The sequence below is a fragment of the Salmo trutta genome, chromosome 13, assembly GCF_901001165.1.
Source record: "Salmo trutta chromosome 13, fSalTru1.1, whole genome shotgun sequence".
Classification (NCBI taxonomy): domain Eukaryota; kingdom Metazoa; phylum Chordata; class Actinopteri; order Salmoniformes; family Salmonidae; genus Salmo; species Salmo trutta.
Genome location: NC_042969.1, coordinates 60,724,542 through 60,749,419, shown reverse-complemented (window position 1 = coordinate 60,749,419; position 24,878 = coordinate 60,724,542). Strand labels below are relative to the sequence as shown.

Below are 24,878 nucleotides of genomic sequence, written 5' to 3'. Positions count from 1 at the left end.
GCACAGGTGCATCCTGTTTCCATTGATCATCTTTGAGATGTTTGTACAACTTCATTGGAGATGACTTGGAAATGATTTGGAAAGGCACACACCTGTCCAGTGGTGGAAAAAGTACCCAATTGTCATACTTGAGTAAAGGTAAAGATACCGTTACAGAAAATGACTCAAGTTAAAGTGAAAGTCACCCAGTAAAATACTACTTGAGTAAAATACTGAAAGTATTTCATTTTAAATATACTTATGTATCAAAAGTAAAAGTATAAATCATTTCAAATTCTTTATATTAGGCAAACTTTTTTTTTTTTTAATTTACGGATAGTCAAGGGCACACCACAACACTCAGACATAATTTACACATGAAGCATTTGTGTTTTGTAGAGTCTGCCAAATCAGAAGCAATTCGGATGAGCAGGGATGTTCTCTTGATAAGTGCGTGTATTGGACCCTTTTCCTGTCCTGTTAAGCATTCAAAATGTAATGAGTACTTTTGGGTGTCAGGGAAAATATATGGAGTAAAAAGTACATTATATTCTTTAGGAATGTAGTGGAGTAAATGCAGAAGTTGTCATAAATATAAAATGTAAAGTATAGATTCCCCAAAAAACGACTTAAGTAAAAATACTTAAAAATACTACTTAAGTACTTTACACAACTGCTCCGGTCTATTTAAGGTCCCACAGTTGACAGTGCATGTCAAAGCAAAAACCAAGCCATGAGGTTGAAGGAATTGTCCATAAAGCTCTGAGACAGGATTGTGTTAAGGCACAGATCTGGGGAAGGGTACTCAAAACATTTCTGAAGCATTGAAGGTCCCCAACATCACAGTGGCCTCCATTATTCCTAAATGCAAGACGTTTGGAACCACCAAGACTCTTCCTAGAGCTGGCCACCCGGCCAAAGTGAGCAATCGGGGGAGAAAGGCCTTGGTCAGGGAGGTGACCAAGAACCCGATAGTCACTCCGCAGAGCTCCAGAGTTCCTCTGTGGAGATGGGACAACCTTCCAGAAGGACAACCATCTCTGCAGAGCGGCCAGACAAAGGCTACTCAGTAAAAGGCACATGACAGCCCGCTTGGAGTTTGCCAAAAGGCACCTAAAGGACTCTCAACAGATATGAAAATGCCTGTTTATCAGTGAGAGGATTAGACACAAGATCAATGTTAAAGTCAGTGCTTCAACAATTGGGTGAAATTAAAGGCCTAGATTCAATCAGATCAAGCGTTAACCGGCGATAGCCGACACCCACATAAAGAAGTCGGAAGTTTACATACAACTTAGGTTGGAGTCATTAAAACTTGTTTTTCAACCACTCCACAAATTTCTTGTGAACAAACTATAGTTTTGGCAAGTTGGTCAGGACATCTACTTTGTGCATGACACAAGTCATTTTTCCAACAATTGTTTACAGACAGATTATTTAACTTATAATTCACTGTATCACAATTCTAGTGGGTCAGAAGTTTACATACACTAAGTTGACTGTGCCTTTAAACAGCTTGGACAATTCCAGAAAATGATATCATGGCTTTAGAAGCTTCTGACAGGCTAATTGACATCATTTGAGTCAATTGGAGGTGTACCTGTGGATGTATTTCAAGGCCTACCTTCAAACTCAGTGCCTCTTTGCTTGGCATCATGGGAAAATCAATCAGCCAAGACATCAGAACAAAATGGTAGACCTCCACAAGTCTGGTTCATCCTTGGGAGCAATTTCCAAACGCCTGAAGGTACCACGTTCATCTGTACAAACAATAGTACGCAAGTATAAACACCATGGGCACATGCAGCCGTCATACCCCTCAGGAAGGAGACGCGTTCTGTCTTCTAGAGATTAACGTACTTTGGTGCGAAAAGTGCAAATCAATCCCAGAACAACAGCAAAGGACCTTGTGAAGATGCTGGAGGAAACAGGTACAAAAGTATATCCACAGTAAAATGAGTCCTATATCAACATAACCTGAAAGGCCGCTCAGCAAGGAAGAAGCCACTTCCAGAACCGCCATAAAAAAGACAGACTACAGTTTGCAACTGTACATGGGGACAAAGACCGTACTATTTGGAGAAATGTCCTTTAGTCTGATGAAACAAAAATACAACTGATTGGCAATAATGACCATTGTTATGTTTGGAGGAAAAAAGGGGGTGCTTGCAAACCGAAGAACACCATCCCAACCGTGAAGCACGGAGGTGGCAGCAATGTTGTGGGGGTGTTTTGCTGCAGGAGGGACTGGTGCACTTCACATAATAGATGTCATCATGAGGGAGAACATTTTTGCGGATATATTGAAGCAACATCTCAAGACATCAGTCCGGAAGTTAAAACTTGTGGGTCTTCCAAATGGACATTGACCCCAATCATACTTCCAAAGTTGTGGCAAAATGGCTTAAGGACAACAAAGTCAAGGTATTGGAGTGGCCATCACAAAGCTCTGACCTAAATCCTATAGAAAATGTGTGGGCAGAACTGAAAAAGTGCGTGCAAGGAAGCAGGCCTACAATCCTGACTCAGTTACACCAGCTCTGTCAGGAGGAATGGGCCAAAATTCACCCAACTTATTGTGGGAAGCTTGTGGAAGGCTATCCGAAATGTTTGATGCAAGTTAAACAATTTAAAGGCAATGCTACCAAATACTAATTGAGTGTATGTAAACTTCTGACCCACTGGGAATGTGATGAAAGAAATAAAAGCTGAAATAAATCATTCTCTCTACTATTATTCTGCCATTTCACATTTTAAAATAAAGTGGTTATCATAACTGACCTAAGGCAGGGCATTTTTACTAGGATTAAATTTCAGGAATAGTGAAAAACTGAGTTTAAATGTATTTGGCTAAGGTGTATGTAAACTACCGACTTCACCTGTACATTTGTGGCCAAAAGTTTTTAGAATGACACAAATATTAATTTCCACAAAGTTTGCTGCTTCAGTGTCTTTAGATATTTTTGTCAGATGTTACCATGGAATAGTGAAGTGTAATTACAAGCATTTCATAAGTGTCAAAGGCTTTTATTGACAATTACATGAAGTTGATGCAAAGAGTCAATATTTGCAGTGTTGGGCCTTCTTTTTCAAGACCTCTGCAATCCACCCTGGCATTCTGCCAATTAACGTCTGGGCCACATCCTGACTGATGGCAGCCCATTCTTGCATATTCAATGCTTGGAGTTTGTCAGAATTTGTGGGTTTTTGTTTGTCCACCCGCCTCTTGGGGATTGACCACAAGTTCTCAATGGGATTAAGGTCTGGGGAGTTTCCTGGCCATGGACCCAAAATATCGATGTTTTGTTCCCGAGCCACTTAGTTATCAATTTTGCCTTATGGCAAGGTGCTCCATCATGCTCGAAAAGGCATTGTTAGTCACCAAACTGTTCCTGGATAGTTGGGATAAGTTTCTCTCGGAGGATGTGTTGTTACCCTTCTTTATTCATGGTGTAACGGATGTGAAATGGCTAGTTAGTTAGCGGTGGTGCGCGCTAATAGCGTTTCAATCAGTGACGTCACTCGCTCTGAGGGCCGCGGCTTTTGTGGCGCGATGGGTAACGATGCTTCATGGGGTGTCAGTTGTTGATGTGTGCAAGGGTCCCTGGTTCAAGCCCGGGTTGGGGCGAAGAGAGGGACGGAACCTACACTGTTGCAATGGCTGTGTTCTTAGGCAAAATTGTGAGTGAGCCCACTCCCTTGGCTGAGAAGCAACCCCACACATGAATGGTCTCAGGATGCTTTACTGTTGGCATGACACAGGACTGATGGTAGCGCTCACCTTGTCTTTTCCGGACAAGCTTTTTTCTGGATGCCCCAAACAATCGGAAAGGGGATTCATCAGAGAAAATGACTTTACCCCAGTCCTCAGCATCCAATCCATGTACCTTTTGCAGAATATCAGTCTGTCCCTGATGTTTTTCATGGAGAGAAGTGGCTTCTTTGCTGCCCTTCTTGACACCAGGTCATCTTCCAAAAGTCTTCGCCTCACTGTGCATGCAGATGCACTCACACCTGCCTGCTGCCATTCCTGAGCAAGCTCTGTACTGGTGGTGCCCCGATCCCGCAGCTGTATCAACTTAGGGAGACGGTCCTGGCGCTTGCTGGACTTTCTTGGGCGCCCTGAAGCCTTCTTCACAACAATTGAACCGCTCTCCTTGAAGTTCTTGATGATCCGATAAATGGTTGATTTCGGTGCAATCTTACTGGCAGCAATATCCTTGCCTGTGAAGCCCTTTTTGTGCAAAGCAATGATGACGGCACGTGTTTCCTTGCAGGTAACCATGGTTGACAGAGGAAGAACAATGATTCCAAGCACCACCCTCCTTTTGAAGCTTCCAGTCTTTTATTCGAACTCAATCAACATGACAGAGTGATCTCCAGCCTTGTCCTCGTCAACACTCACACCTGTGTTAACGAGAGAATCACTGACATGATGTCAGCTGGTCCTTTTGTGGCAGGGCTGAAATGCAGTGGAAATGTTTTTTTGGGGATTCAGTTCATTTGCATGGCAAAGAGGGTCTTTGCAATTAATTGCAATTCATCTGATCACTCTTCATAACATTCTGGAGTACATGCAAATTGCCATCATACAAACTGAGGCAGCAGACTTTGTGAAAATTAATATTTGTCATTCTCAAAACTTTTGGCAACGACTGTATATACTCCCTCTACCGTTTATCTTTGTCGGTCATTGTAAATGTTAATTGTCTTCCTGAGCGGAATCTCTCCTACTATTTCCTGAGTACTTTTTATTTTGCACTTTGGGTTCGCCTTGCGCCTTTTTGTTAATGAAGATATATTTTGAGCACAACAACTTTTGGGTTTCGTCCCGCTTTGATCTATGGTGCTTAAATAAATTCAGTAGTTCTAAACCTGCGACTGCCTACTCCCCTCTACACGAGTGACACATAATTTCTCTGTATCACAGAGATTATTTAAAACATTGCATCAAGTTTATCATGTATTGACACTGAGAATGTTTTATTTCATTTTAGCTACCCGGTCTTTATAATTCACCAAATAAAAATGGTTCTGTTCTTGGACTGTTCTGGTTTTCTACAGTTTCCAGTATTTGGGTGAAATATCATATTCTGCTGGCAGACGTTTGGATTGAATAAATATAGCTAAATTAATTACTTGTTGTAAACTAATTACAGATCCATCTCTATGGAGTGGTTACATGTTGACAGAAACTACAATCCCATGTGAGCATACACTAAGATCTATTTAGAGGCTAACAGGACAAGGTATTGGAGCAGTATCCCTCTGTCAAGCAAGAAGACATTTCATGGACCAAAGCTAATTTCTTTCTTTCACGCAGATGTCTAATTTCCAGATTTAATCGGGATCTTTAATTTTTAAGAGTAAGAGTTTGAGGGAGGATGTGAATGTGTTTTAAAACTATTCTTTAGTCTGAGCTTACACAGAATCCAAAAATGCACTCTTGCATTCATTCACATCAATACACACTCAAACCTTGTAAGGACTAAGAATTGCTGTATTGACCAAAGAAAGAAAATTAACAAAAGCTATGGAGAACTCAACGCAAGTTGAATTCTTTTATCTATGTGGCTTACAAGAGACATTTAACAACAAATCAGTCTATTTTATCTTGTGTCTTATCACATACCTTCTCATCATCACTGGGAATCTGACTCTGATCATAACAATCATTCAGGAGAAAGGCCTCCATGAGCCCATGTATATCTTTCTGTGTAGTCTATGTGTCAATGGATTGTATGGAACCACTGGTTTCTACCCCAAGTTCTTATTGGACCTTCAGTCAGATGTTCAGGTGATATCTTATGGTGGATGTTTGACTCAGGCCTATGTAATATACACATCTATCATGTGTGAAGTTTCGATTCTAACAGTGATGTCTTACGACAGGTATGTGGCAATATCCAGACCATTACTATACCATACCATTGTGACATCTTTAACTGTTAGAAAGTTACTCTTATTGTCTTGGTGTTATCCTTTATTTATAGCACTCATAACAGTTATTTTAACTGTCAGAATTCCTTTGTGTGGATCTCGCATTGATAAAATCTTCTGTGACAATCCGTCTATATTGAAGCATTCGTGTTTACCCATAACCATCAATCATATTTTGAGCTATTGTATAATAGTGCTTCATGTTTTACAGATATTTTTCATTGCCTTTTCTTACTGTCAGATTGTAAGGACTTGTGTAAAGTCAGCTGAGGGAAGGATTAAGTTCACACAGACATGTGTGCCACATTTATTGACAATGGTTATTTTCATCACAGTGACCCTGTTTGATATTTTGCAAGGGTGGAATAGTGATGTTAATATTACACTAAATATGCGTAACGCAATGGGTGTACAATTCCTTGTTTTACCACCTGTCTTAAACCCTGTTATATATGGACTTAATCTCCAGCAGATTCGAAGTGCAGTTTTTAAAATGTGTACTAAACATAAAATCTTTGATATGAGACATTAGTTACATGATCTTACACAACAGGGAGACTTCCTGATATCAGAAGGTAAAATCTGCCAAAACTGTTGCAAGGTTAAATGGGCCCTCATTTCTTGGTATCTACCGCCCTCTTCTGGAAAAGTGATTTACAAATATTCCAAGAATATAGTAATTGTAGCACACGTCCTGAGCAGGAAAATGCCTGAACACGTCCCAAATGACACCATATTTCCTTTAGAGTGCACTACTTTTGACCAGAACCAAAGTAGTGCACTATTAAGGGAATAGGGTGCAATTGGTAGCAAAAATATATTATTCCTTATGCAGTTACTCTTAAATATATATTTTCCCCACCGGGTGGTTTATTGTCAGCACAGTAAAAAAAAAAAAAAATGTATGTCAATAATTATTGTGGTTAAAGTTCTGTAAAAATAGTTTTTTAAAATGTTATTGAGTTGTGATAACGCATCTATGTGCTTATAGCCAGGCCTCTTCCTCACTGCATCTCTCAAAATAAATGTATATTCACGACCGCTTTGGAAGGCAATTCATTGTTTTATTGGTGCAATAACAATAATATGCATTTAACTAGAAAGTATGGTTGAATGTAGGCTACACATCCGGAGTGATATAAATCCCATAAACAAGAAATACTGAACAGAAATATCAAAATCTGAATTTCCATTTAATTTAAACACTACATTTGTATTTTTATCCAAGTTGAACATACTGTATATTCAATACTCATATTCTGAAAAAAAGGATGATGTATTTTTACTGTCTTATGATGGTATGAATTGTTGTTTTAGCAATGACAACAAGTAGGCTATGTATAGCTTTGGATGACATATTGACTAGCCAACCATTGATTGTAGCTTTAGCTTACCTTCCCTCTCTTATTATGTAGTGTTATGATTTTTTCTATTGGGATAACAGGATGAAAAATAGCCTACTATACAGAAGTCACTATTGGATCTAAAGTTTGTGCTAAATGCAAACACAGCAAAATGCAATGTTTTTTTCTCGGTCCCATAAGCCAGATTTAAATGAATTTGTAATAACTAGTTATTACTAATGGTAGAGAAATTTAGTTCCTTCCTTCCTACACATATCTTGGTATCTGGCTTGATGACAAACTGTCATTTAAAAAACATGTCACTGAGCTGGTGAAGAAGTTGAAGTTATTTTACAGAAACAAAGCATGTCTGACTTTTGTTAATAGGAAGGAAATTGGCCAGGCCATGTTTATGTCTATTTTAGATTATGGGGATATTATCTATATTCAAGTGTAACAGTGCTCTTCTTGCATTGTAAACAATCATTCATCGACAAGGACTCCAGCATGTAGCACCAGTCACAGATTTATTATCTGATAGAAAAACAGCATGGATAGTACGTCATACAATGCAGCCTCCATAGATCATTCTACTTTCTCCACCCGCGCTGTACAAAATACATAAAACCGTGAATAACCAGCTAGCATTTACTGAAATTATATTCAACAAATGTACCACAAATATTCACAAACAAAACATCACATCTCATGTACAATATTCCAGAAATGTTTATAAACAAATTGATATAACTTGTACTTTCCGATCTGCGTTTTTGATGTACAGTGCTTTGCAGCAGTTAACTTATCGCTGGTTTGGCCCTTGTTGACTGGGACGATTCTAACTCACACACCGCCCCTCATGCTACCCCAGGAGGTTTCCATTGGTTGAAAGCAAGCTAAAAATGAAAACCAATAAACCCATTGGCTTACAATAGAGTGGCTAGGGGAATCACCAATAATAACCCTGTTGTCACACCCTGATCTGTTTCACCTGTCTTTGTGATTGTCTCCACCCCCCCTCCAGGTGTCGCCCATCTTCCCCATTATCCCCTGTGTATTTCTAAGTGTGTTTTCTGTCTGTCTGTGCCAGTTTGTCTTGTTTGTTCAAGCCTACCAGCATTTTGTCTCAGCGCCTGCTCTTCCCCAGACTGTGTTTATCTTGTCCTCCTGGTTTTGACCTTTGCCTGTCCTGTCTCTGAGCCCACCTGCCTGACCACTCTGCCTGCCCCTGACCCTGCCTGCCATCCTGTACCTTTGCCCAACCTTTGAATTACCGACCTCTGCCTGAGCCTGCCTGCCGTCCTGTACCTTTCCCTCACTTCTCTGGACTATTTACCCCTGCCTACCTTGACCTGTCTATTTGCCTGCCCCTTTGGGATTATTAAACTATTGGTTATCCGACGTGGTCTGCATCTGGGTCTTACCTTCATATCTGATACCTGTAGATAATCAGCTCTGTAGATTTAGTTATGAAGAGACAGAATCACTACAGCTGTGTTCGAATTTCATACTAACATACTGTATACTACATACTTAATGAACATATATCACATACTATATACTATCAGTTAATTTTGTATACTGTAAATAAACAGTATCCTTTACGTTGAGCGTACTAACTCTTCACCTGTCTACCGGAAGTTGATGTTGCTATGCAACCAATTTGCTAGCTAGTTAGCATAACAAATTACTAGTTGTTCTTAAATTCAATCTGGAGTGCCAGAGTGTGCTCGTAAATTCAGAGCGTTTTGCTCTCAGACGCTTGGGCCGAAGAGTAGGGTTGATTTGAGAGTTCTGACCTTTCAACGGCAGTCAAGCACCCAAGCTAACGTTGGCTAGCTTGCTAGCTACTAGACACAAATGAGACCACTCTGACCATTTTACTCGCCCTAGCAGAGCTGGTTAGGCAGTCGTGTTATCCAGATAGTTGTTGACTGTAACTGTGCTGCTGGCAACAATTTAATTACACTTTTTGGCCGACGTTTACTGACACCGGCCATATTCAATGGGGTAAATTCATTATTCTGCGCTCTGGTACACTCAAACGAGAGTGCTCTGACATCGGAGAAGATAGCCAGGCTCATGTCACCTGTTCCTTCAGAGGGCAGCTCCAACACCTACACATTTGCTCTTTACTCAGCATCATTATTATCATCCACTGCAGGAAATCGGCAAAGCCTGTGGTCTCATAGATTGTACAATTGTATGCAAATTAGGGACAATATATCGGTGAGCATATCGGAATCGGCCGATATTAGCTAAAAATGCCAACATCGGCATCGGCCTGATGTCTAGTTTAATACCAATGTGTACTAATGGGCATACCTATGTAACGTAGGTAGATGATGTAATGACGCCACAAAAAATACAGCGCTACACAGAACAAAAGCAGAAACATACTAAGTGCACACTTCCAACAACTAAACAAGTTCAAGTTGAGCAGTCATTTGAAAGAGTAAGTTCATTTCAGCGAGACAATTCAAAGGAGAAATCCATTGACGCCAAGATAGTGGAATTCATTGCCCTTGACAATCAACCGTTCTCTGTCGTGGATGATGTTGGCTTTCGCCGACTGGTCGAGCCCCGATACAAACTATTTTTCAGATGTTGCCGTACCGGAGCTACACAGTATTGTTGAAACTCGCATCCATGAGCTACTTGCTATGGGCGTCACTGCTATTAGCTTCATGACTGTCATTTGGACCAGCGATGTCAGCCCCATGAGCATTATGAGTCTGACAGTACAGTGGGTCAACAAGGATTTCGTACTGAGGAAAGCCATATTGCATGCTCAAGAATGTTCTGGTTTTCATTCCGCTGCTGCCATTTCAAAACATGTTTGAAACTTGGAAACATGAACACACTCCTAGCGCCGTTCGAACAACTGACTTGAGAAATAAGCTCATCAACTGCATCTGCAGCAGACGTGATATCATTTGTCATGGCAATGAAACACCTGCTCAACAAAACTGCCGACACAGAACGTGGGGTTAAAACTTACAAAAGTACTCGAGGCTGTGAACAAGCGATTCGGTGGCATTCTCTCTGAGCCTCTTTACTGTGTCGCCACCATGCTCGATGCTAGGTACAAGGACCGCTAGTTCGATGCAGACAAGAAACAGGGTTTATGTGACATTTTACATACACAGCTGGACAAGATGGAAACGGACACAGTGACAGTGCGCACAGAGGAAGAGAGGCCATGGACAGACAGAGCTGAAACTTCTCTGCTTGACATGTATGATGAGATCCTGGTTGAGAATGAAATGACTGAACAAATGAACAATGAAACAGCACAGCAAGAAAGTGGAAGAAACAGGTTTGATTATGTTTTACTGGTAATGGGAACATACGTAAATGCCAACAAAATAACTTCTTGGTCAGTGTGGTGTGTGTGTGCAACCTTTATTTAACTAGGCAAGTCAGTTAAGAACAAATTCTTATTTACAATGACAGCCTACCACGGCCAAACCTAGACAACGCTGGGTCAATTGTGCGCTGCCCTATGGGACCCAATCACGGCCGGATGAGATACAGCCTGGATTCCAACCAGGGACTGTAGTGACGCCTCTTGCATTGAGATGCAGTGCCTTAGGCCGCTGCGTCCATGTGTTTGAGTGTGTGTGTGTAACTATTTAACTGTACTAGAATGCATAAAAGGCCGCAAAAATCTTAAATATCGGTTATCTGTATCTTTTTTTTCTTGGCAAGGAAAATATCGGATATCGGTATAAGCCAAAAATGTCATGTCGGTGCCTCCCTAATGAAAATGTGACAGACTTCAGAGCCTGAGGCCATCTGTGCCTTTCTCTCGCCGGCAGAGCCCAGGTTGTTTCCCAACGTCCTATTCATCATTTCACAGGACCCATTGGCCATCAGATGGTATGGCGTGGTGTGGGACTTCTGAACGCCTGCAACACTCAATAGCTCGGCGATTAGAGTATTCTCCAAGTTGTCTCCCTGATCTGAGTGTATACGACGAGGTAACCTGTAGACACAGAAGTAGTTGTTACACAACTGATGAGCCACAGACTTAGCAGACTGGTTTGGACACAAGAAGGCATGAGCCAATTTGGTGAAGTGGTCAGTAACAACGAGCACATCCAGGGACTTGTTTGTGGAATCTTCTGCAGACCAAAAGTCTGCACAATAGTTTGAGAGGCTCAGTTGTGATTATACTCTCCAGTGGAGCTTTGGCCACCGGATCAGGAGTCTTCCTCATGACGCATCTCCTGCAGCACCACACATACTCCTTGACATCCCTCTCCAGACCATGTCTTGTCAGGTACATCGTCCACTGTTGTCCCTGGTGGCCAGCTTCATCATGAACACGCTTTAACTCTATGTCTCTCATGGCGGCTGGGATCACATAGAGGTTTGTAACCGTGTTCTTTGAAACTCGATACAATTCACCCATATTTTTGGTCAGCTTGTCCCAACTTCTGAGAAGACGCAGAATCTCGACAAACACGTGAGGACGCTCTCTCCGTGACGGTCTTCGTCCCCGCTCCACAAAGAAGATCACTCTGCTCATCACGTCATCATCACGCTGCTTACTCATCAGTTAGTCTTGTGGCAGGACATCGACATCGGATTGCTCTGATAGCATCACAGCTTGTGGAAGCTGTGGCAACAGCAGTGCACGGGAACACACATCCCCACCCAGCGCCTGTTTGAGTGAAGAACAGCAGCAACTTCCTCTCTTTATAAAGCACCAGATGGGGTGGCAACAGCAGACTGGCAGCTAATGACTAACTCATTGGTGTTAGAGGCTTTGTCAAAGGGATGAGTGGACCAGCGAAACACATCTTGCACTCGGTCTGTGCGCACAGCATTAGCTTCGCCTAGTAATGTCTCGTACGGAAACCTCGTCAGGCGGTGGAGTGCACTGGGTCGTATGAAGTGCTCTCTGCTCAGGGCATCTGCAACGACATTTTTGGGACCAGCGATGTACTTGATGTCAAACTCGTACGGTGCCAGCCTGGCAACCCATCTCTGCTTATAAGCAATGAGCTTTGCTTTTGCCAGGATGTGCAGTGCATTCGGAAAGTATTCAGACCCCTTCACTCTTTTGAAATGTTTGTTTTTTTCTCCCTCAATCTACACATAATAACCCATATTGACAAAGCAAAAAAAGTTGGGGAAATTTTTGCACATTTATAAAATATTTCAGATTTTATTTATCACATTTTCATAAATTGAAGCACCTTTGGCAGCAATTAGAGCATGAAGTCTTCTTGGGTATGACACTACAAGCTTGGCACACCTGTATTTGGGGAGTTTCTCCCTCCAACTCTCCCTCACTCACTATGCTTCTTTGCCTCCCACATACCGGGCTTACCTGTAGCTGGATCACCCAAATTAAGGAAACGGCGGTGAAGAGGAAGGAAAAGGGATATCCAAGCTGGACTGAAAAGTGCTTTCTGATAAACATTCGATACTGCAGCGATGCGAAAGTAATCACAAGCTCCTGCTCACCCGATCTTGAGTTGATGATGCTGAATTGCCGGCCCTACTATCTGCCGAGAGAATTCACATCTGTTTTCATGACTGCTGTGTACATACCGCCGACACCACGTCAGCACTCAGTGAACTGTACGAGACCATTAGCCAACAAGAATCCTTACACCCCAAAGCTGCCTTTAACCAGAAAAACAAAAACATCCTTAAATATCACCAACATGTCTCCTGTCCTACGAGAGCAGGGCCTACAATTAAATGTTTGGTTCACCGGCCACTGTGGCAGGTAGATGGAAAAATCTACCTCTTTTAAACAAAATATCAGATGAGACAAAATGTTCAGCTGCCACTTTAAGGACGAGAGGTTACCGTGGTCATGGTGACACTCATGTGTCTGTGTGTGTGATTTGGATCTGACAAGTAGAATACTTATTTGTATCAGTTGAAGCAGCAGACTCAAAAATTGAAAAACAATTGACCTTCTGAACAAAACAATGTAAATAGCCAATAAACACAAAGACAAAGTCTCTCTTTGTAGACTTTCGAGTAAATTAGATGAACTTTTATGCCTGTGAGCAGTGCAGTGCACAAAGCTTCCCAGCCAGGCTGTGTTGCTGCACGAGATATAGATTGGTATTTCTTTTTGTGATTAGCAGCTATAAAACAAAACGGCAAAAATACTTTGAAAACAGCTACTGCAACATTTTCCTGCTATAAATCACAACTCGAACATTTTTCTTCTTGCAAATGTAATGCTAGCACTGTAGAGGCCTGCAAATTGACCACCCACCTACGTGGTTGGTGAAATAAACAGTCTTACCCGCCAATACCTAAATTGACCCGCATTTGGCAGTTGGCGGGTGTTAATTTTATGCCCTGTATGAGACAACGGAACATGCTGGACCATGCTTACACAAACATCCGGGACGTTTAGAGAGCCATCCCCCGCCCCCATTTCGGGCCAGTCAGATCACGTCTCCCTGTTTCTACTCCCCGAAGAAAGAATAGTGAGACCCTGTGAGCGGATTCAATACTCCAGGACTGTTTTGAGAATACGTTCAAGGACTAATCTACACATGAATCATCCGCTAACATTGTGGAATACATTTGACATTTTACAAACACTCTTATAATAACACTCTTATTATATTATTGGAATCAAAATATGACAGCTCAGACACACAACGCATGTGGCAAGGACAACAGGCCATCCCGGACTACAAAGGCAAATCCAGCTGTGAGATGCCCACTGAGTCCTCCCTCCCAGACAAGCTCAACATATTCTATGGTCGCTTTGAGGCCATCAACACCAAGCAATCCAAGAGGTCTCTCTCTGCTCCGGACAACCAGGTGCTTCTGCACTCCGAGGCTAACCTGAGGAAAACGCTTTGTGAGTGAATACTCACAAAGCCTCCGACCCAGATGACATCCCTGGCCACGTCCTCAGAAGCTGGTCATGGCCCACATCAAGGCCAGTAGCCAGACAGTAGCCAGAATTGGACCCATTCCAATTTACCTACCATGACAACAGATCCACGGAAGATGCCATCTCCGTTGCTATTCACCCGGCCTTATCATACCTGGGCAAGTGGAACACCTATTTAAGAATGCTGTTCATTGACTATAATTACATTAGATTACATTTAATCATTTATCAGACGCTCGTTCAGCTTTCAACACCATTGTTCCCTCCAAGCTTGTCACAAAGCTTAGGGCCCTGGGTCTCAAAACCACCCTCTGCAACTGGATCCTGGACTTCCCACAGTTTGTGAGGATTGGCAACAACACCTTGTTCACTCTGACTCTCAATATGGGACCTCCAGGGATGTGTCTTCAGCCCACTGCTGTACTCCTTGTTCGCCCATGAATGCATGGCGAAGCACAACACCAGCTCCATCATCAAGTTTGCTGACGACAACCCTGTACAACCAGATCTCATAGTTTCACTTCGGAATATGCAGTAATTGGATGAATGTGTAATTAATGAGTAAAAAAATAGACGTGGTTACAGGGTTAATTCCGTGTGGTTACATGATTAAAACAGAAACAACGCAAAGGGTTAAGTTTAGGTATTCATTCACAGTGGTTAAGGTTAAAGCTATGGTTTGGGGAAAGCATTAAATAAAAATGGCCATTTCCATTTAGTCATCAAGTAATCTCCCTGCTTGCTAGGGAATTTTGAACTGCTGTGGCATAGTGGTCTTACCAGAATGCTCTGGTTCTGGGCTTTGTGAGTTCAAGCCCAGTGTTGTACCATTGTTTTGTTGGTGTGCCCCGAGGAAGGCATATATCGACGTCCTCAGGACCTTTTCAAATGTCCAAAATCAAGGTCTGTTTCTAGTGACCAGCCTGAGTAGAAGGCCCGATCAATGACAATGATGAGTCAGCCTAAAGGGAGGATGTCAGAGTTCTGGCAGTGTAGTACCAAAACAACAACCTCTCCTTCAACGTCAGGAAAACTAATTGATTTGATTGTCGACTTTAGGGAGGACACACCCTGATCCACATCGACAGGACTGCAGTGGAAAAAGTCAGCAGCTTCAGGTTCCTCAGCGTCCACATCACTGAGAACCTCACATGGACCGACAACACCACCGCCCTGGTCAAGAAGATGCAACAGCACCTCTACTTTCTCAGGTGGCTGAAGAATTTAGGCATTCCCCCTCGAGTCCTCTCCAAATTCTATTGCAGCACCATCGAGAGCGTCCTGACCCGCTGCATCCCGGCCTGTTATGGAAATTGCTCCGTTTACGACCTCAAAGCCCTTCAGCGGGTACCGGAGCATCGGGTCCCGGACCTCCAGGCTCATAGACAGTTTTTACCTACAAGCCATCAGACTACTGAACTCTTGAACCGGGACTGATCCCTGGCACAACAACAGTTTTTCCACTGACTCCCTGTACCTTAACACACACACACACACTCACTCACTCATACAAAGGCTCGAACACACACACACACACACACACACACACACACACACACACACACACACACACATACACCCACTCCATGACTGCAGCTACTGTATTTATAATACTGCACATTGTCTATTTGCACAATTCCTTTACACATGTGTAAATATCCTACTTTATTTCAATTGAGTGACTTTTTGTAGATATTTTAGCAAAGTGAAAAACCAACTTTTTAAATTGAGCATTTATTTTTTTGGACTCTTTTATTCAGTTAATGACTACTTTCCTATTGTTGTTGCATTGTCGAGAGGTAAACCTGCAAGTAAGCATTTCGTTGCACTGTGTACTCCACGTACATCATGTGTATATAATAAACAAACTTGAACATGAACAGATCTAATGAAAATGGGGATCGACCATGAGTGCATTGTGCGTGCCACCGATTCAGGGGGGGCTCTAGCCTTTTCGGGGGGATTTGGTGGTGGAGAGAAATGCTCAGCTTTAAATGTAATATTCTACAATTCTACACATTTTGTCATGGGGCCTAGAGAAAATATTGCAGTTAAAAAGCACATTTTCTGCAATTCTTTACATTTTTTGTCATGACGGCAGAGAGAACGTTTAGCAGCCACTTTTGCACTTATTGCCTGAGGACTAACCTAATCTCCCACAGGAGGCTGAGCCACACCATGACACTTTTATTCTGGGTGTCATTAGAGTTTGAGTAAACAAATTGCTGTATACTGTTATTTATTTATTTAAAAGGTATAAAAGAACAGTGATGTGACAGTGACAGTAGTTTATGTAGAATAGCCCACTGAAACAGAACATACCGTATGCCTATGTCTACACCACGGCAGTCTGGAGAAAGATACCAGGTGATCTGGACTTACATCATTTTTTAGACTTAAATCCTGTTTTTGTTGTTTTAGGTGTTTTTTGAAAAACTTTTTAGATTCAGACAGTAAGGACATCAGAGGGGGAGACAGGCAAGTGGGAGAAAGAGGGAGATAAGTGGACACAGGGATTGATCCATGGTCTCTGGTGGGGAGTTGTATATATATGACTTATCCCAGGGAGTTTTACCACTGTATGGGTCTGCACGACAAGCCTTCTGTTTGATTCACACACTATGATTGGAGTGTTTGTAACAGTAAAGTAAAGACTGGTAGCTGAGACATTGCGTCAGTTGTATTTGTTATTCAATATATTCATATTATTGAACTACACTAGGGATTAATGAAGTTTGCTGTATAGACTACTCAAGGTCCATTGCAGCCACAGGTAACAATGTTTTTCCATGGGGATGCCTATGGGATTAAACACTTAAAAGAGTAAAATTGTGGCAATAATGCAAAGAGTCTTGGTAATCGATGCAAATCTAAGAATGAAGGATTTATGAGACATCAATAAGAGATTGATAGTTTCACCTGATAGACACTGTTATCCTTGTCTTGTGAACCAAAAATATCTACAAATATTTCTATAGGTACTATTAGCAAAATGGAGAACTCAACGCAATTCACGTCATTTATGCAAACTGGATATAGTGACAGTGGACACTTAAAGTACTTCTATTTCATTATATTAACTGTGTTATACATCTCCATAGTTTTTGCGAACACTGTGCTTATTGTGGTTATATGTATGGAGAGAAGCCTTCATGAACCCATGTATCTGTTTCTGTGCAGTTTGTTTTTGAATGAGTTGTATGGTAGCACTGCTTTGTTTCCTGCTCTTATGATTCATTTGGTTTCAGATGCCCATTCAGTTTCCACTGTGTACTGTTACCTCCAGATGTTTTGTTTATACACATATGGATCTATTGAATTCACCAATTTAGCGGTCATGTCCTATGACAGGTACCTTGCTATATGTTATCCACTACAGTATAATGTTGTCATGACACCCAACAGGGTGTGTATTTTAGTTTGTGTAAAATGGTTGTACTCTTTTGTAAAATTCATCATAACACTGTCTTTAACTATTCGTTTGAAATTGTGTGGGAACCTTATAGACAAAGTGTACTGTGACAACTTCCTGGTAGTGAAACTTGCTTGTTCAACTTCAGACACAACAGTTAATAACATCTATGGACTTTACGGTGTTGTTTTGTCTGTCGCCGTCCCTTTAATTACTATTTTGTTTTCTTATATTAAGATTCTGACTGTTTGTTTGAAATCTTCCATTGAGACCAGACAGAAAGCTTTCGGCACCTGTAGTCCTCACCTGGCCTCGCTGCTCAACTTCTCTTTCGGCTGTTTCTTAAATCTGCTCCAGAGTAGATTTGATAGGCCTATGAGAAATGTTCCAACTGTACTTCACACTATGTTGTCAGTGTACTTTGCGATGTGCCAGCCACTTTTGAACCCTATTGTGTATGGAGTTAGGATGGCTAAAATCAGACAGGCTTGTAAAAACATACTACCTGTAGGTCTGTACCCTAAAACATAAGCTAAACATTAGTGTGACCTTTTCTGTCCTGATTGTTAGATTTTTGTGATGTTGACTTGTGTGTTTTGTTACTTATAGTTACAATAATTAATGGGGGTGAGGATGGTGAAACTCAGACATGTAAAACAATTTGTGAAATATTGTAATTTACCTTTTATTCACTTTCTAAATAAATGGAATCGGACTCGTCTGCCTGTCAGGCCTACTGTCCCCCTATGAACCTCCATTAAGTTAAAGCCACGCCAAACAGCTCCATGCCACCAGGACCTGGATACACACAACGGAGGGCCGTTTCTTTTGATCCCAAGCATCATGCCTTTGGGACTCCCTTCCTGACAATCTCAGGGCTGCTCAGAATGTTGGGGCCTTCAAAGTTGGCCTTAAGACTCATCTCTATGAGCCTTCCCTTCCTTCTAGATTTTGATTGTTGCTTTCATGGTTTGCTTATATATATATTTTGTACACTTTTTTTGTTTATCTTTTATTTTATGCACTTTGAGATTATTCTTGTATAATGAAAAGCACTTAAAAAATGTAATACATTATTATTATTACATAAACAAAAAAAACAGAAGTTCATTACTTTCAATTCCTTACTTAAATTAACAGCTGTATCTAAATATGTAACAGTGGATAAACTTAGGAACAGTAAATGTGGAAAAGGTAAACCCACCTTATAGCCCACCTGGCAACATTACATCCATCCTAATAGAAAATAGGCCCTGTACAGTACATACAAGCTTGGGGATTGTTTGACATTTTGAGAAAGAAATTAAGGGAAATATTGTAACATGAAAACCAACTGTATTCTGTCTGAGATCTGGATGCATGTCATGTTTTCTGAGGGCCAACTGTTCAATGTAACATGATATATGTGTGCCAGCTATCTGACAGATGACTAGCTTTGGTATTCCTCAGAAATGTTGAGTCATACCAGAAAGGCAACTACCTGGGACACAAGAGTAACATGTTGCCTAATTTGAATAGCTTATTCTGTCCTAACAAAATCCAGATAATTCATTCATATTAACAAATATACTGAATATACTGTATTTCGTTTTATTTATAAATCGGAGGACCAGATTTACATTTATGTCATTTAGCAGACGTTTGTGTCCACAGCGACTTACAGTTAGTGCATTCACCTTAACACAGCTAGGTGGGACAACCACATACCCATCTTGTTTTTCCAGGTTCACTGTGAGATATGTTTGACCCACAGAATAAAAGAATACAGCAAGGGTAATGATGATGGATTGCATGTATAAAACACATTTGTCATGTACTCTATCCATCCTGTATAAAGCTGTAAAAAGTTTTGGAGTTCTGTCAATGAAAATGATGTGTGAAACACCAGTAATTTGTTTTACTCCATGCATACTTCACTATGGGGAAAGCAGAAGCCAATTGCAAGAGCATAATAAACATGTTTATCGAGTCATTAGGTACCAGGTCATTAGTCCACTCTATCACCTCGTTCCCTAGGAACCAATTAATGCAGCTATTAACCTGTAGAGACCTGAGGTGCTCCATTAGAGGCACGGCTGATTTTGATTGCATCCCAAATTGTACCCTATTCCCTATATATATTCCCTATTCCCTATATTGATCAGAGGCCTCTGGTCAAAGGTAGTGCACTATATAGGGAATAGAGTGCCATTTGGGACACACAACTTCTGTCATCGCCTCTGGGTTGATAGGCTCTGAAAGTGTACTGTAGGCCTAGGGAAGCCCAGAGTGTCAATAACGGTCTCATTTTAACCTGAGCAGGAAAGGCTCTGGGCCTAGTTCTTAGACCATAGCTAGGACTCAGGGTCCTGAGTTATTCCCTGTTTTCCCTGCTTAGATCATATGGTCAACGTGTCAATAACAGTCCTCATTTTTACCTGAGCAGGAAAGGCTCTGGGTCTAGTTCTTAGACCATAGCTAGGACTCAGAGTCCTGAGTTATTCCATTTTCCCTGGTTAGATCATATGGTCAGGAAAAACTATAGTGCCCTAATACGTATATAGCCTGGGTACCGGTCTGTTTGTGCTAACATTCCACCCCTTGTCATTCCATACATGACAAGGAGTTGGAATGATAGCACAAATAGATCTGGGGCCAGGCTACCAACGATGACATCTCCTCAGACTGTTGTGTTGCCTCCCTCATTCAGACTGAAGCTAACAAGGTAGTCCCTCAACAATACCAAGATACCTGCCAGTGGTTGGGAACAAGAATAAGCAACGGATTTTCCATGAAAGTGTATTTTAGTCCAGGACTAAACTTATTCTGGGTCCAGGAAACCGTCCATTTGTCAGAGGCTTTGGATTGGTTTCAATTAACTTTTTCTTTACTTTACATGGTGCGCAATACATTGCACCCAAACGTCTGCTTAACAGATAATGAGAGAGCTGATAGCATTGCTTGTCCAGCCAAATGGTGATGTTACATACTTCTTCTACATTGTAGAGTACCAGACTAGAGGGTCCCCACACATACATTGTTTAACAGGATCTTAGACCACTAACACAGCTTGTTCATAACATTAAGGATGTGTATTCTTCTGATGTGCTGTACTACCCTACCAAACTACTATTTTTCTTTAGGAATGTCACTCTGGCTATGTGTAATAGTGTTGCTTCCGTGCTTCAACCTGGGACTATCTGAACACATCGTCAACCGAAATGGACTGTCCTGGGTGTATTCTTTATTCATCAACTCCATCATTATCTCCCTGAGTTTACGACTGCAATTTTATGGTAACGTTCCAGACAGATTGTATTGTGACAACTACTTGCCTGTTCAAATATTACACAAAAATATAATATGGGGTCTTGTAACTGTGCTTTCTTTGGCTATTTCCTCGAAATATGTTAAGTATTTTACAGAAAGCATTTACCACCTGTACACCACATATAGCCTCTATGCTGAACTTCTTCTTTGGCTGGTTATTTGTGATTCTACAAGGCAGATATGAAATTGCAGATCTTCCACCTTTACTTCACACTATTTTATTTGTTTATTTTCTGATATGTCCACCACATTTCAATCCTATTATGTACGGCATTAGGATGGTTAAAATCAGGCAGGCTTGTAAAAAGGAACGAGGCCTTAACCCTAAAACATAACAAGATTGTATGATGTGTTTTTTAAGTTGTTATAATTGACTATACAAATATGTGGCCCAAAGATAATTCTAAAAAAACATGAAGTTTGTAATGTATTGTCACTGAGAATGTTTTATGTCATATTAGGTATCTGATCTTTATAATTCGCCAATTAAGTATGATGTTCCTCAAGGCTCTCTTCTAGGAAAGTTATGGTTTTTTACAGTTTTTAGAATTGGGCTGAAAAATGATATTCTGCTGGCAAAAATGTGTCATTAGGACGTTTCCTGAACATGATCAAATGGTCGCGTGAAGTGGTCAGGATGTTGTGTCATTGTCACCTGGAGGTTTTAGTTCCCGCTTTATCCCGGGGGCTTCCCTGATTTCTAAGATTTTGTTTAAATTTCTTTTTCATTTTTTCGATAATTTTAATGATCTTTTTGATTGCATCTCTTCAGTTTGTTTAGTTCAGTTTGGAAAGAACAGGGTTAATAGTGAAGTGAAAATATCCAATCAGGATTTCTCTAGGTAAAAAAAACGAGCTAGTTCAGCCAGCCATTGCCTAGGCCTTCAGAAGGTGGGTGGCAGGTGGTCTAGAGGTTAAGAGCGTTGGGCCCGGTAACCAAAAGGTCGCTGATTCGAGCCGGTAAGGTGGAAAGTTGTGCAACTGACTTGGTATCCCCTTTCCCTGCCATTCAACTGTATTAGAGCAGGATTGTGGAATGAACCAACATCATTTTGATCTGCAGTGGGTGGAACTGTATATAAAAAAACAAGTGACGTGTTTAGGCACATCAGTACTGAGAGAGCAAGAGCAAATAATCAGTGGCAAGAGCAAGCTGTAATCTTACCACGCTAGTTGCTAGTGTGTGTTGTAGTAGTGTGACATTGGCAACGACGGCTGCTGCAGCAGGTCTTTCCATTTTCGCTATTTTTATTAACTTTTAAAATATACAATCCACCTGCAGAGAAGCTGCTCAACATTTGCATTACATTTTAGTCATCTAGCAGATGCTCCCATCCAGAGCGACCACGGTCAAGCGCCCAGCTCAGGGGCACATCGACAGATCCCCCTGCCAGCTAACTCAGGGAACTGAACCAGCAACCTCATGGCCACTGGTTCAGTGCCCTTCGATCCCAACCACCAACCTTCCTTTTTAGTGTCTTTCTTTATTTTTATATTTTTACCGTCACTTTACTCTCACTCATCTCCAGTTCCAGATTCCAACTCTTGGTTTCCTTCATCCCATCCCAGCTATCTCTGCTGGCCATCCCCTTCAGATTTCAACGCATTAAGTGATGCTATGTTGTCTGTTCATTTCTAGATTTTTTAAGTTTGATTCAACGTAGGCTATTGAAAGATTTTTGTTCCCTCTGAAGGCCTTGGTTCGGTCATCACAGTTCAAACTAAGATTTTATGACATTGTGTCATGGGTCCTCTGAATGTTTTGTCTTGTTCCCGTTTTTTCCCGGGGACGTCACTTGATGGTAGCAAAGAAATGTTATCCATGTATACCCAGGGCATGTATATCCTAGTTTCATTACACATCACTTGTTACTGTTGCCAAGCCCATCAAGTCCCTGATTTGTAAACCTCTGGTCCAGTCACAGCCCTTTGTCTTTGGACAATGTTAGGGACATCCCCCCCATACACAGTGCATACACAGTGCTTTTACCATACACTGTTTTCAACTCACATATTTGACATAGATGATTACATTGATTACATTGTGCATGTTCGTTTATACAGTAATTATTATTCAAGCATGTCCTCACCTGGGATTTGAACTCACAACATTCCGATTCTCATGCTATGCCACCTTGTCTATGTCAATGATTGATTTCACTTGTATTCCTACACTTTGCACTTCAAAGTAAATGTTAGGTCTGTTAAAAGTACACTCAAGAAAGACTATTATACTTATCGTAGTGATTCAGGAGTACGATTAAAACAGACAACTATACTGAAAAGCCAAACTCAAATAGTTGAAATAAGTAAATGAACTCAATGATGAGAGAATAGTCAAAAGACTCATGTTTGTTTGCAGGGACGTTCCCTTGAGACCATCCTGCAACGTCCTTATGACTAGTAAAATGAAAGTCTTGAGAACGTCCTAAAAAAAAAAATACGGAGAATGAAAAGCCATCTATATTGGTGAGTACAGCTATGGCAAATGTATCACTGTAACATGAACAGGTCAAGGTTATCAATTTAGGTTGTCTGATCTGGTCTGTGATTTCATTGTTTTAAGTTATATTGAAGTTACAGTACTATAGAGGTTTTGCTCCTCTCCTTCAAACATTGACAGCACATCTTTACCAACTCACAGGACCATGGAAAACTCTACTCACTACGAGGTCTTCAGGCTTGCTGCATACGGTGATATCGGACGATTGAAGTATTTCTACTTTGCTCTAGTAACTGTAATATATTTTGTCATCATTCTTGCCAATGCTTTACTTATTGGAGTTATCTGCATTGAAAGAAGCCTTCATGAACCCATGTATCTGTTTCTATGTGCTTTGTTTGTTAATCAGTTGTATGGGAGCACTGGTTTGTTTCCTGCTCTCATGTTTTACTTACTCTCTGACACACATGATATTTCCCTTCTTTATTGTTATCTCCAGATTTATATGTTGTACACATATGCTTTAACAGAATTTTGTAATTTAGCAGTTATGTCCTATAACAGGTACATGTCTATTTGTTATCCTCTACAGTATAACAATATTATGACACCTAAAACCATTTGTGGCTTAATTATACTGCCCCAAGTGTATTATTTTTTCATCAACTCCATCATTATCCCCCTGAGTTTGCGACTGCAATTTTGTGGTAACGTTCTAGACAGAGTGTATTGTGATAACTACTCAGTAGTCAAGCTTGCCTGTTCAAATACTATGCTGAATAATATACGGGGTCTTGTTGTCACTGCGCTCTCTTTTTCTTGTACTTTATTTCCTACCATATACTCATATGTCAGAATTCTACTAATATGTTTGAAGTCTTCTAAAGAGACGAAACAGAAAGCATTTAACACCAGTATGTCACATATAGCCTCTTTGCTGAACTTCTTCTTTGGTTGTTTATTTTCAATTATACAAGGCAGATATGATACTGCACATCTTCCACCTATACTTCGCACTATTTTATTAGTTTATTTTCCTATATGTCCACCACTTTTCAATCCTATTATGTATGGCATTAGGATGGTTAATATCAGGCAGGCTTGTAAAAAGTTACTAGGCCGTTACTCTAAAACATAACCTGGTTGTAATTTTTTTGTAACATTTAATTATGTGTTTTATTACTTATAGTTGCTATTATTGACGGTACAGATACGTGTCATTTTTGAATAATTTCTCTGTAGGCCAAATATTATTGTAAAGTTTATAATGTATTGTAACAGAATGTTTTGTTTCATATTAGCTAGTTAACTGCATAACTACAGAGCATCAAGGTGAGCGGCCTTCCCTACCTTCAAGCTGTGCTCAAATAGATGCTAAGTGGATCCTTGGGATGACCCTACACCCCAACCCATTCTGCCTCTTCTGGTCTCTTGGCCCTGGTCTCTTGGCTCAGGTCTCTTGGCTCAGGTCTCTTGGCTCTGGTCTCTCTGGTCAGATGAAGCAGATGCTAAGCTACAGGACTATTTTGCTAGCAGAGACTATATGTTCCGGGATACTTCCGATGG

The 24,878-nt window shown here is 41.0% G+C and overlaps 3 protein-coding genes across 3 annotated transcripts; all 3 read left to right on the top strand.

The window, feature by feature from the left end:
• Window positions 1–5,504: 5,504 nt before the first annotated feature.
• On the top strand, window positions 5,505–6,699 carry LOC115206807 (olfactory receptor 1D2-like). The gene has a single exon (XM_029774000.1). It carries the CDS (start codon window positions 5,513–5,515, stop codon window positions 6,449–6,451), a length of 939 nt encoding a protein of 312 aa, XP_029629860.1. The 5' UTR covers window positions 5,505–5,512; the 3' UTR covers window positions 6,452–6,699.
• Window positions 6,700–17,140: 10,441 nt separating this feature from the next.
• LOC115204927 (olfactory receptor 11A1-like) lies at window positions 17,141–18,285 on the top strand. The gene has a single exon (XM_029770510.1). It carries the CDS (start codon window positions 17,141–17,143, stop codon window positions 18,089–18,091), a length of 951 nt encoding a protein of 316 aa, XP_029626370.1. The 3' UTR covers window positions 18,092–18,285.
• Window positions 18,286–23,517: 5,232 nt separating this feature from the next.
• Window positions 23,518–24,482, top strand: LOC115204926 (olfactory receptor 11A1-like). The gene has a single exon (XM_029770508.1). The coding sequence runs from the start codon at window positions 23,518–23,520 to the stop codon at window positions 24,448–24,450; it is 933 nt and encodes a 310-aa protein (XP_029626368.1). The 3' UTR covers window positions 24,451–24,482.
• Window positions 24,483–24,878: the final 396 nt, after the last annotated feature.

Coding starts and splice junctions, on each gene's coding strand:
- LOC115206807 (XM_029774000.1), top strand. CDS start 5,513: ATGGAGAACTCAACGCAAGTTGAATTCTTTTATCTATGTGGCTTACAA.
- LOC115204927 (XM_029770510.1), top strand. CDS start 17,141: ATGGAGAACTCAACGCAATTCACGTCATTTATGCAAACTGGATATAGT.
- LOC115204926 (XM_029770508.1), top strand. CDS start 23,518: ATGGAAAACTCTACTCACTACGAGGTCTTCAGGCTTGCTGCATACGGT.